The sequence below is a fragment of the Ruditapes philippinarum genome, unplaced genomic scaffold (assembly GCF_026571515.1).
Source record: "Ruditapes philippinarum isolate M1 unplaced genomic scaffold, ASM2657151v2 ctg2776_1_1_1_1, whole genome shotgun sequence".
Classification (NCBI taxonomy): domain Eukaryota; kingdom Metazoa; phylum Mollusca; class Bivalvia; order Venerida; family Veneridae; genus Ruditapes; species Ruditapes philippinarum.
Window position 1 is genome coordinate 219,556 of NW_026858627.1, and position 12,465 is coordinate 232,020.

Here is a 12,465-nt window from a genome sequence, read left to right on the forward strand (position 1 = left end):
GATTATTTTCGTGTATTAGCTGAATAAAGAAGAAAATAGTCCGACAAGATACCGGTGAAAATGCCGAAAATATGTTTCACTGCAGTGAAAAATAATTTTTTACAGTGAAAATACGGAAAATGAAAATGAACGTTTTATTTCATCAATATTTCTCAAAATATAATTTATAAGTATATAATAGGCCTAAATGAATTGACTGCTAATGTACGTCTATAAGTCAGATTTATAACAATTTGAAACATGTTAACCTGCCCAATGTAAACAGGTAGGCTCTAGTTACTCGTATCATGGATCACTTATCATAGATTTAAATATACATATATTTCTGCACATCGGTGATCATATGCTATAATTGACATAAACATTAGCATACTTGACTTAAATTTGTACGTAATATCATGTTTCATAAACTGATATAATCGATAAAATAAACTTACAAACTTGATATTTCTAAACAGGAATGAAATATTAAGATTTAAGAGACACTGATATTGATAAAAAAAGGCTCCTGAACTGATTAACTTCCTTTATGAGATATCTGTAGGACATTTACTCTTTAAAAGGTATAAAGCTAAATCTTATGAAATATTTTTATAAAATTTATCAACAGTTAAATTATCTTGGTTCCATAAGCTTAAAGTCGATTCTCAAAAGAGTTGTAACTGTTATTTAACAGTTAATATTTTACGTAAAAAATAATACAAAATAATACTCTGCCAGTATTCTTTTTTTTTTAAAATTCAAACATTGATTTTTAAATTTTTGCAGCAGGTATACAGCTTTTTACAGTTCAACATGCCGATTTCATTCATTTTACTCAATAATGATCATGCGTTATCTATTACGACCAAACATGTAGTTTATTTTTCTACTTTCGATTTCAACTTTCCGTAGACATGTTTATTAGACATAGAACTAAGGTGTGTTCCAACAACTATAAAAGGATGTGCAATGCAAACCATCATTAGTTCGTTGCTGCGTTGATTATATTTTTATATCGTTTATAAAACAAACATACTTTTCTACGAATAAGGAGATTACCAAAACCGAAAGTAACTCCGGTAAAAACACGGTTAAAAATAAATAACAAATAATTAAGTTAATCAATACTCACTTTTTTAATTCTTCCGCCGCACTCTCGTCTCCTTTATTTTTCTTCTTCCTAAAAGACATTTTGGACAGAGAAAACTCAACTTTCCGACCAGGAAGGTTAAAACTTGTTGTGCGTTTGATAACGCTACATTAATTTCTAGCTGTCAGATCGATTCAGTTTTACCTCCCATTTATTGATACCGGAAGAACACTATGCTTTACCTAAGTAGTGTAAGGGGAAGGAACTCCAGACTATCAATCAAAAACCCTTGAATACATTAAATGAAGTGTATAAGATGTAAAATATATAATATGACTTGTGACTGAATAATAAGGAAATATTTAAAAATGGCTTTCGAGTGATGTAGATCTGTCTTTAATTTATTTAGTGCTTTCTCTTGAAAACGAACAAAGTTTAACCGACTCAATTTAAAGCAGCATGCCTATAGATTTATGCTAATTTTCATGAAAATTTTGAAAATTATTAAAAAGTTGAATATTGTCAAGTGAACACATAAAGTAATTGCAAACGACATTTTCAATCAACGTAAATTACAAATTAAAGGTCTAAATATGCAAAATTAGCTCTTACTGTGTTTGTCACACATGAGAAATATGGTGATTTATTCTGCAAAATCAGTCATTCATCGCAAATAACATGCAAATCATAACTTGTTTTGTGAATATTTTTACTTTCCAAAAAATCTGAGTACATTTTTTACAAAGTTGATATTATAAATTAGTTGTTTTTGCTCATCTGGAGGCACGTGCAGTTCATTTTCATTGTTTTTTTCAGACTAGTGTAAATATATCATAGCCCTAAATATACTATTTTCCTTACAACATTTCTGATTCTTATAATTGTTAATATGCTTAACTTTTATTTTCAACTTCTAAATCCTTTGGTAGACCGAGAAGATTCTCTTCTACTTGTAATCGATTAATCGATTAAAGTTCTGATTTTTAATCTGCACGCCATGAAACGTAGGTCAGATATGAAATGTCTACTTTACAGAATTTTTTGTTTCGCGTTATATATAACGCCTTTTGTTGTGCGTTATAATATTTGTTATAAACCACGTGGTGTAAATAACGCATTTTCATAGGATGTTGTTTTTTATTAGCGAGAACTTTAGTCACGTGTCTAAATGAAAGCATTTCTTTTTCATTTTAAATTATTTCATCACGTATTTTTTTTTTCAAATAATTATCATCACTTAATTATATACTGATATTCGTTCATGTTTTAAAAAAAAAATGACAATTCTCGCCAGACTCATTCACGCGAGATTAGGCAAAGACAAAATGATCTTGCGGTTCCAGTAACCTGACCGACCCTGTATTCCCGCACCTAACCTAGAACATTTTATTGCAAAACTGGAGTATCCTATAGTGTATATATCTGACATCAGAAATTTCAATTTCTGCCCCGTATAGCTCAAAATCAATTTGATCTGATGTCAATGAAACTTTACAGAAATATTGGTCAATATGTGTTTGCAGCTGGGGATTGCCTGTGGATTTGTTCAGTATTTGTAGATATTGCCCTGACTTAGAAAAAAAAGCAATTTGCAACTTGTGTCACGCGTGACGTATATGCATTTGTAGAATATTTGCTCTTGATTTAGTAAAAACCGCCCCAAAATGTGTTCATGTGTACCTCTAAAAGTGCTTGAACTATAGTCAACAAACTTTACGGGAATATTGATCAGTATTTGCAATTTTGCGTAGCTGAAAACGTATTTAATCTGGAGTCTTGAAACTTTACAAGAATGTTGTTCAGCATGTTCAAGAATGTTGTGTAGTTTTGCATCTGGAGTTTTACTTTTAACAATGGAAAAATTAGAAGTCATTTTTATGTCCAAATCACTTAAGGGTAGAGGGAGTCATGTATAATTTCCTATGTCTGTTCGTCTGTCATACTGTCCTGCTGAACGTCAGTAAACAGACAAAACAGTGGAATCATATATGTCCTATGGACACATTTCTAGTTTTTTTTCAATGACAAATGATGAAGCTACTTCTAAACGTTTTAAATGTGCATTTGAAAACTGCTTTATTCTCTAGATAGTATAAACATTCTACAGTATATTATCAAATTGCAGTACAGCAAAATACACCCTTTAATGATTTTACTTTGTATAAGGTCGCATACTGTATTGATTTCTATATGTATAATTATAGTTTTCATGTGCTTGTAGACATATAGCTTCCTGGTTTAGATCATTAAACGCATGATTAAAAATGTCAGATAGGAGAAAAAGAGAACGGGAAGAAAACGAGCAAGCTGGATTTATTGAAAGGTATGTTAAGTATGTTCAACTTGACTTTAACAAAAAAGCTTTTCACGTATTGCCATATTTTTGAAGCACTTTCGATTTCGATTCTTTTAAACAAGTTTTAATTGCAAATTTATTCTTATATTTACATTCGACATGATAATGATTTTCGTGATTATTTCTGCAATTGATATATTAAAGTGAAGAAAGAAAGCGGTCACCTATAACATGAACTATAAAGAAAGGATGTGCTTTGATAAGCCAGAAACATATCTGAGCTAGTGTTATTTATGGTGGCTGATTTGGTACACTTTGTGCGTTGCGTTGTCGATAGCGGAACAGAACCTATTTCGTTATCGCCTTTTCGTCACACGGCGCGTTGTCGCACTGTCATCTTTTCGTCCTGTCGCTAGCGAAACACGCCAAACGGCGCGTTGTCGTGCGGTGCGATGTCACCCCGTCGCACAGCTTATATACGTATATATATATATATACAAATAGTCAATCATTCGATTTGAGCCGAGATACAATGTGACATCGCGACAACACGCCGCCCCGACAACACACCGTTTGGCATGCATAGTAAGCGACATGATGACAAGACGAAAGTCCGACAACGCAACGTTTGGCGCTTTGTCGTGCTGTCGCTAGCGACAACACGACACACAAAAGTGTTCCAAATCAGCCACCATAGTTATTTGCATTGAATGAGAAAATTCTGTCACCTTCTAAAACAAAAAACAAATATTCAAATATTTGAGGAAATAAAAATGAATTTAATGCTTTAAAAATTATCATAGATTCGAATCCATTAAGTTATCCAAAAATGACTTAAATAGCAACGCTAAACGATATTTTTGTCCTTTTATAGCTATAAAACACGCAATGTTTTTGTTTTTATCAGATTTTAACTGGCTGTTCTTTGTGAAGGATTCAAAGCCTATTCAAAATTTTTTTATTTTTAATTGAATGTTATATGTAACGACTGGATTATTTTCATAAAATATATTTTGCATTCAGTTCTGCACAGCACAGTGTAAATTGCTACGATTTAGTAGACACAACTAAAATTCTGAGACATTGAAATGATCATTTTTTTTCATTTTATTTAGACATGACGCGGATCAAGAAACACTTTCTGGGTTCGACTATCCTTCAGACGAAATAAAACTCCACTGTAAAGCGATGTATGAAGCTGCAAAAGCTGTTCATAAATTCGAAGAGAAAGTCCATGAGAAACAGAGGAAGTCTAAGAGTAAACACCTTGAAAAATATAAAACTAAATATACAGATAATCTAGAAGCACTTAAGACTGAAATGTCTTTCATAGATAATGTAAGTATGACTAGTATTAGAGATCTAAATAGTTCTGAGTGTGTGTTTGAAATAATTTGTTTGTTACGTTTTTTGCATAGATATATTGATAATATAAATAAGAATTATTAAGGAGAATAAAGGTTTAGGAAATAAAATATCAAAGATTGTTACTTTATAAATAGTGTCAAAAATACGTAAGATTGTTAAGACGAGGTCAAGAAAGAGAGTTACTATTTAAAGTTTTACATATCTGATTTATTTCGTTGCAAATTGTGTAATTATAGCCATGCGCTCATAGTGTTTCGGGACAATTTATCCCGGTAATTTGTATGTTTTGTTTAAATTTAGACTGGTATTGTGGCGTGCTTATTGCATTTGTTGTAAAATAGTTGTGTGCTTGCGTGTGTACGTAAGTGTATTTGTTTGGACAAGTATATGTCTTGCATAAAGACGTCAAAGTACACTTGTACACAAGGGAAAAATAAGTAGACAATAGGAGGGAATAGTGTATTTGTCTCATAGTTTAAATTGCAGAGTTCGTGTCCTTGACAGATCTGCATGTATGATTGGATTTCATGTTGATATAATATACATGCACCAACATATTTAGACAATGTGTTTTATACCTTACTCAAAGGTCACAGCAATGATGAACATTATAAAGTATTATATATATAAATATTATTATTTATTGTTATAAAGTATGAATGCTGTAAAAATTCGTGTCCGGGCCATAACAGTTGCATGATACAAAATTTTTTAATATGAACAAATTCACTTGATGGCAAAGAAAAACAATGTCGCTAGCTTAATGGTCAATGTCACGGCAATGGAATGAACTTAGCGTTTTGTTAAATAGATATTTACATAATTTAGAAAGGCAAATGTTGTATTTCTTTCTTGTCAAAATATTTCTGTGAGATATACTGCCCCTGTCATTCCTCTTCACTAACCTTCCTCACATGAAAGTATCCAAACGCGGTCGGGATTTGAACCTAGTGGAGAAAGTGATTTCTTTTTCTCTTGAAACTCATACTTGATATAAGGCATCACTTACTTGATCACGGGCACTTATAATGACACCATCCCGGTGCCACCAGTTTAACATATATCATAACAAATTCCCCTGTGATAATCCATATTGCCTGGAAGCATAACGTTTTAAGAAACATTTACTAGTTATCTGTTTAGAGATTTTCAAAATTTGACGGCAGGATAAAGTAAGACTCGCCCTAGAGGCAGATGCATTAAGGCGAAGCAAGTATAGAAAGTGATCAAACGAAATATCTATTTTTTTTCAGATACGAAACAAGAAAAAGCGAAAAATAGAAAGGACTACATCAGTTATTGAAAAGCAAAGATCACTACATTGCTCACAATGTGAATTGAAAGACCGTGAGATAAACTCTCTGAAGCTGAAACTAGAAAGGTAGAGTCAATTATCGTTCAAATGAAATATTTAAAATGATCACTAAATGTCTTTTGTATACATTTTAATGTCAACATTAAAATTAGGATATGATATGAAATTCCTTTTTCTTATTTTGACCAAGTTTGATATAAATCGAAATGCGTTGTTCTCTATAAAGCAGCTAAAATCAGTCATGTACTCATGTACGCTACCGAAAAAATATTGCCATTGGTTTGAATGTTTTAAACGGTTTTATGTATTCCATCTTTGATATCATTATTTTTGTTGCAACTATTATTGTTAATACTTTGTAGGAATCGATACAGCTATTTTAATATTTTATCTAAGCCTATTGTTCTATCACATTGAGTATCATAAAAATGTCTAAGAAATGTGTTTACAGTATTGTGGATAGTCGATTGCTTTATATTTTAATGACTCAACTCTGAAATATTGATGTTCGGAAATATATATGTACAGCACACAAACCGGTACTACATTAATTTTGATTATCACATTAAACTACGTTCGTTTATGGTTGTAGTAAATACCATACCTGATGGTACCAAATCTGATATAATTATGTTGATAAAAACTGCATTGCAATTTTTTGACATTGTGATACCATATATGTATTTACATATTAATAGCACTAAGCAAAGTCATAGTTCTAACAGAGAGGTCCATCTACAATATGAGCGACAAATTGCAACACTCAAAGAACATCTTAGACAGGAAACTAAAGCAAAGGAAGACTATACCAAACAGTAAACATATGTTTATGTATTTTATATAGTCTGTAAACTAATTAGTTTCAAATAAAAGCTTGTATCGATTTGACATATTTATTACGTGGATTGTAACAGAGAAAACATGTTCCATGAGACTCATAAATCACAATAACGGCATGTCTGGCAAGAAGTTAAGTTTTTTTCCTATTTATCTTGGAATATTCATAAATAGGATCCACTTAGCTATGATGTCTTAAATTATATTGTTTAGTGAAAAGTTGAATACCGTATCATTTCATGAAGTGAATGATTAATTTCAAAGAAATATGTCTATAGCAAAGGCACACTTTCTATGATAAAGGCTGACTACAATGATGAATACGCATGTTCATAAAGATGTCATAGATGATTTAGAACAAGAAATGGCAGTTCTTAAGAAGGAAAATCACGACCTACGTCAACAGTGTGGGAATGAAAAAGACGGAAAGGATGAAGCCCTGCAAAGGTACATTTCCTGCATACATACACACTTATTATAGTAATTAAAAGAACTAGCAATGCCAAGTTACGAGTTTGAAACAAATATATCGGGTATATCGTGATCACTGTTCATTGCCCAGTCATTCCTATAACATACATCATTTTTTCCTCATTGACCAATCGGTTTACAAAATAATATAGTATATGTATTACTCTGAAATGATATGTCATCGGAATATGTGTCAGTTCAGAACTGTAATAAAGGGTATATAAGTGGAATGTTTCCATCCATTGCATTTTATAATTTTTATATAATTACGAATGAAGATTGAGTCATTTTGTTTCAAGTAACAAGCAAAGTCAAGGTTCTAACAGAGAGACCCACCTGCAATATGAGCAAGAAAATGCCACACTCAAAGAACATCTTAGAAAGGAAGCTACAGCAAAGGAAGACTGTATCAAACAGTAAATATGTATTATGTATTTCTATACAGTTTGTTACTAATTTGTTTCACATAAAATCTTGTAAACTATTTCACTTTAAATTACGTGAATTATAACACAGAAACATGTTTATGAGTATCATAAGTCAAAATAACAGCATATCTGGCAAAAAGAACAGGTTGTATTTTCTTTTTTATCTAAAAAAATTCATAAAATGGGATTCACTTCGCTATTACATTGCATTGTGTAAAATTACAGTTCTGTATGATTTCGTAAAGTTTATTGTTCGTTTTAAAGAAATATGTCTATAGTAAAGTTACATTTTCTATGATAAAGGCTGACTACAATGATGAATACGCATGTTCATAAAGATGTCGTAGACAATTTAGAACAAGAAATGGCAGTTCTTAAGAAGGAAAATCACGACTTACTTCAACAGTGTAGGATCGAAAAAGACGGAAAGGATGAAGCCCTGCAAAGGTTCATTTCCTGCACACATACACACTTATTCTCTAATGTATATTTAGTAATTAAAAGAACTAGCAATGCCAAGTTACGAGTTTGAAACAAATCTATCGGGTATATTGTGATCACTGTTCTTTGCTTAGTCATTCCTATAACATACATCATTTTATTTCTCATTGACCAACCGGTTTACAAAATAATATAGTATATGTATTTCTCTGAAATAATATGTCATCGGAATATGTGTCAGTTCAGAACTGTTATAAAGAATATATAAATTATATGTTTCATCCATTACATTTTTTTTTTTTATAATTACGAATGAAGACTGAGCCATGTTGCTTCAAGAAACAAGCAAAGTCATGATTCTAACAGAGAGGTCCACCTCAAATATGAGCGAGAAATTGCCACACTCAAAGAACATCTTAAAAAAGAAGCTTCTGCAAAGGAAGACTGTATCAAACAGTAAATATTTATTATGTATTTCTATACAGTTTGTTACTGATTTCTTTCAAATAAAAGCTTATAATCGATTGCCCTCCTTTTAACGTGGATTGTTACAGAGAAAACATGTTCCATAAGAATCATAAATCACAATAACAGCATGTCTGGCAAAAAGTTTAGTTTTTCTCCTCTTCATCTTGGAATATTCATAAAAAGGAATCACTTAGCTATGATGTCTTAAATTACATTGATTAGAGAAAAAATGCAGAAAATACCGTATCATTGCATCAAGTCGATAATTCATTTTGAAGAGATATATTTATAGTAAGGTGCAATTTCTATGATAAAGGCTGACTACAATGATGAGTACTCATAGAGACGTCGTCGTCAATTTAGAACAAGAAATAGCAGTTCTTAAGAAGGAAAATCACGACGTACGTCAACAGTGTAGGATCGAAAAAGAAGCAAAAGATGAAGCCCTGCAAAGGTACATTTTCTGCATACATACACACTTATTCTCTAATTAAAAGAACTAGCAATTCCAAGTAACGAAATTGAAACAAATCTTTCGGGTATATTGTGATTACTGTTCTCAGCCCAGTCATTCCTTTATCATAGACAATGGTTAACACATCGACCAATCGGTTTTGCAATATAATATCATGTTCTTTAATAGTATATTAATTACTCTGAAATAAGATGTCATATGTGTCAGTCCAGAACTGTAATAAAGATTATGATTATTAAATATATGTTTTCTTTTATCAATTGATTTAATTTTTTATATTTACCTTTGAAGATTGAGCCATGTTGCTTCAAGTACACTACGAGATAACAATCCAAACATTACTGATCTTAGTGACCCGGACAGACCTACAAAGATAGCCGAGAAAATGTCAGAGTTATATGACAATCAGTGGACAGATGCATTTGATGCTTTGGAGAAGAAATATACATCAGATTTGGAGATAATCAGTGCACTTCTAGCATCCTTGATGGTAAATTATAAAACAATAAATGAAAGCACTTTAAACCTTCTGGTTATTGATTATTATAAACATACAGTACAAAATAAAAATACACCCAAATAAAAGTACAATTATTTTAGTATAAAAACAGTCTTCATCTTACAAATTTGAATCATTAATACAGTATTAATAATCTTAGTGAAAAAGAAAAACAAAACAATATTATCTAATTTTAGATAATGACCTCTCTTTAGATAGTTAGCATTGATGCTTTGCTAAGTACAGATTAAGAAATTCACAATATTTTAAATGTTGCATCTTCATTTCTCGTTATAGGAGACAAATATCATTATTTAAGCAAATTTAAATATCAAATCTTTTACAGACTGCATACAAGGAGTGTTACAAACTTGCGAACGATAACTTCTTTGAAACAGTCCAAAGTGCTATAGAATGTCCAAGAAAGGTATGCAGCATTTATTGTAATGTTATTGTTTTGTTAGTGTTTTATTGTGTTGATGTGAACATCATATTTTATTTTTACATGCAACATTAGATTGAAACAATAATTATAATGGTTTATGAGATGATCATCATTAATTTGAAACTGCAAAAGTTTGTATCAGAAACAATAAGCGATCAAAATTATAACGTAAGATCATATAAGCAGGTACACGACATTTTCATCATACTCTATATTCAGGTTTTCAAACCATCGCCTTTGAAATTAGGGATGTCGCAACAGTTAATGAAAGAAATAAAAGAATTTCGAAAGTTACAGGCATTGAAGGTGGTTGATGAAATTAAAGCGGTAAGTTATCTTACAACTTTAGAACACTTTTAAGATTTATTTCCATTGATCTGATAGTGTAAGGTTATTTATTGTTTGTATTGAATTATTATTCATTACAACGGACAAATATTTGCTTAATTTATTCATAATAATGATAATATAGGACAAACGGTTTATAAGTCTACTTATTTTAAAGTTCTTTTAATTTAATCTACAAATGAAATACTAGTTATTTTGAATGCAGTTTCTGTTTTCTTTCTTAAACCCTTTGTATAATATTTTTAACTTTAATTACAGAAAATTACCTTGTTTTATAACGCCATTATAAAAGAACTTTATGAATATGGATTTTTTTTACTGATTTTGTTATCTTATTTAAAATTACACTTACACAGTTGATTTACTGCTTTTGAATAAAAAAGTATTTTTCCTTCATTTATACTTTAGTCGACATGGAGATGATCAAAAATGCTTTTAAAATACCTATTCATTCAATTGATTGCAAGAGATGCACCATATCTTTTATCATTATTAGATGATTTTGCCGAGACTTCGTCTCCATGAGTACCGGTCTGCGGACATTAACTCATATCTTTCAATGTGTATTGAGATTGGATGGCTAATGGTTGTACTAGACCCGCCTTTAGAACTTTTGGAGGAAGCCCCAGACAGATTTGATACAACCACATTTAAGGACTACACAAGACGGGGACGCTATACTGAATTTGTTGTTTGGCCAGCATTACTTCTACACAAGAATGGTCCTCTTCTGGCAAAAGGAGTAGCCCAAGGTTCTGATCATTCTTTTAAATCACAGAGTCTTGGAAGAAAACAAAAGATAGAGAAACGGAATGAAGCACAAATGGTTAGCACGTATACTGCACGAAGGGGCAATAAGAGACCAGCAATTCAAGGTTCTACGTTTCGATCACCGGTTTACGAGGATTCGGACAAAGTAACCCATATCTAAAGCAATTACCTAAATTAGATTTCTATATTGATTTTCATAGCTTGTTCTAACTGAAAAGTGTAATATGTAATTATCTTAACCATACGCTGTTATTTTTACGGATTTAAACTTTTCTGAAGTTATTATTTTTTATATAAAACATTTACATGTCATTAACTGGACAAGCTATCTGTCGCAGGTTATACACGTTGATATACATGTATACATACTATTCATAGGTTATGAACTTGATGCATACCATAAAGTCTTATCCCAGGTGGTCTGATATATCATTTATAGATTATGTAGTAGATATGACCAGTTGTATACAATGAGATAAACAAATTATATCATTTTTACAAAATGGTGGTCAGACACGCATTGAGTATACATCATGTACGTATCTCTGATATTTTGAATGACTTACAGAGACGATGCATGTCTATTATGAAGCTGTCTCATTCGTGTTAGCACAACATTTTTCTGCTGATTATTTATAACATTAAATTCAATTAATAAAATTAAATTCGTTCTTTAATTATTTTCTTTGTTCTTAGAGTACTTTTATACAAATACGAGACGTTAAACAAAAAAAGAAAAATTCATTCAGGGGAAATATATTCACCGCAGCGATTCATACGTTCCTATATGTTTATGCATATAAGTGTTATCGAATCACGTGACTTTGTATAGTAATACAAACGGGTAATGGCGACAACTGAGCCTCGGCAATTTCATTATAATTATTAATTTATGTGATAAACGTTTCACACATGGTTTTCCTTATATTCATATATACAATTAAAGGAAATCAAATAAATCATACTATACGCACATAGATAAACAGAATGTGCAATAACTTGGCTAAACAATCAACAATCAACAATCGACATTCAATGTCTAGCTAGACAATCAACATTCAGCTCAACATTCGATCTATAATAATAATCAAACAATTCTCAAAGTGAATGTTGAGCTAGACAATCAACAATCAGCTAGACATTCGAAAATTTCTTCTGTCGAGCTAGACAATCAACATTCAGCTCAACATTCGACCTGTAATAATTATCAAAGTATCCTCAAAGTGAATGT

The 12,465-nt window shown here is 31.2% G+C and overlaps 1 protein-coding gene across 3 annotated transcripts; it reads left to right on the forward strand.

Annotated features, from left to right (window-relative positions):
* Nucleotides 1–501: 501 nt before the first annotated feature.
* LOC132753766 (uncharacterized) lies at nucleotides 502–11,858 on the forward strand. 3 transcript variants are annotated; one of them, XM_060744289.1, is made up of 12 exons: nucleotides 502–563; nucleotides 3,294–3,395; nucleotides 4,484–4,706; nucleotides 5,990–6,117; nucleotides 6,750–6,866; nucleotides 7,192–7,335; nucleotides 7,659–7,775; nucleotides 8,091–8,234; nucleotides 9,463–9,661; nucleotides 10,017–10,097; nucleotides 10,335–10,442; nucleotides 10,960–11,858. In XM_060744289.1, the coding sequence occupies exons 2-12, from the start codon at nucleotides 3,337–3,339 to the stop codon at nucleotides 11,392–11,394; spliced, it is 1,755 nt and encodes a 584-aa protein (XP_060600272.1). In that variant the 5' UTR covers nucleotides 502–563; nucleotides 3,294–3,336; the 3' UTR covers nucleotides 11,395–11,858. The 3 variants fall into 3 exon arrangements, with proteins under 3 accessions (XP_060600272.1, XP_060600271.1, XP_060600273.1); XM_060744288.1 differs by lacking the exon at nucleotides 502–563 and having other exon boundaries at nucleotides 3,238–3,395; XM_060744290.1 differs by lacking the exons at nucleotides 502–563; nucleotides 7,192–7,335; nucleotides 7,659–7,775; nucleotides 8,091–8,234 and adding an exon at nucleotides 9,013–9,150 and having other exon boundaries at nucleotides 3,238–3,395.
* Nucleotides 11,859–12,465: the final 607 nt, after the last annotated feature.

What these genes read in the sequence shown, in the direction of transcription:
- LOC132753766 (XM_060744289.1), top strand. Translation starts at nt 3,337, where the DNA reads ATGTCAGATAGGAGAAAAAGAGAACGGGAAGAAAACGAGCAAGCTGGA. An exon ending in CAAGCTGGATTTATTGAAAG is followed by an intron (nt 3,396 to 4,483) that starts GTATGTTAAGTA and finishes CATTTTATTTAG; the next exon opens with ACATGACGCGGATCAAGAAA. An exon ending in AAGGATGAAGCCCTGCAAAG is followed by an intron (nt 8,235 to 9,462) that starts GTTCATTTCCTG and finishes TTACCTTTGAAG; the next exon opens with ATTGAGCCATGTTGCTTCAA.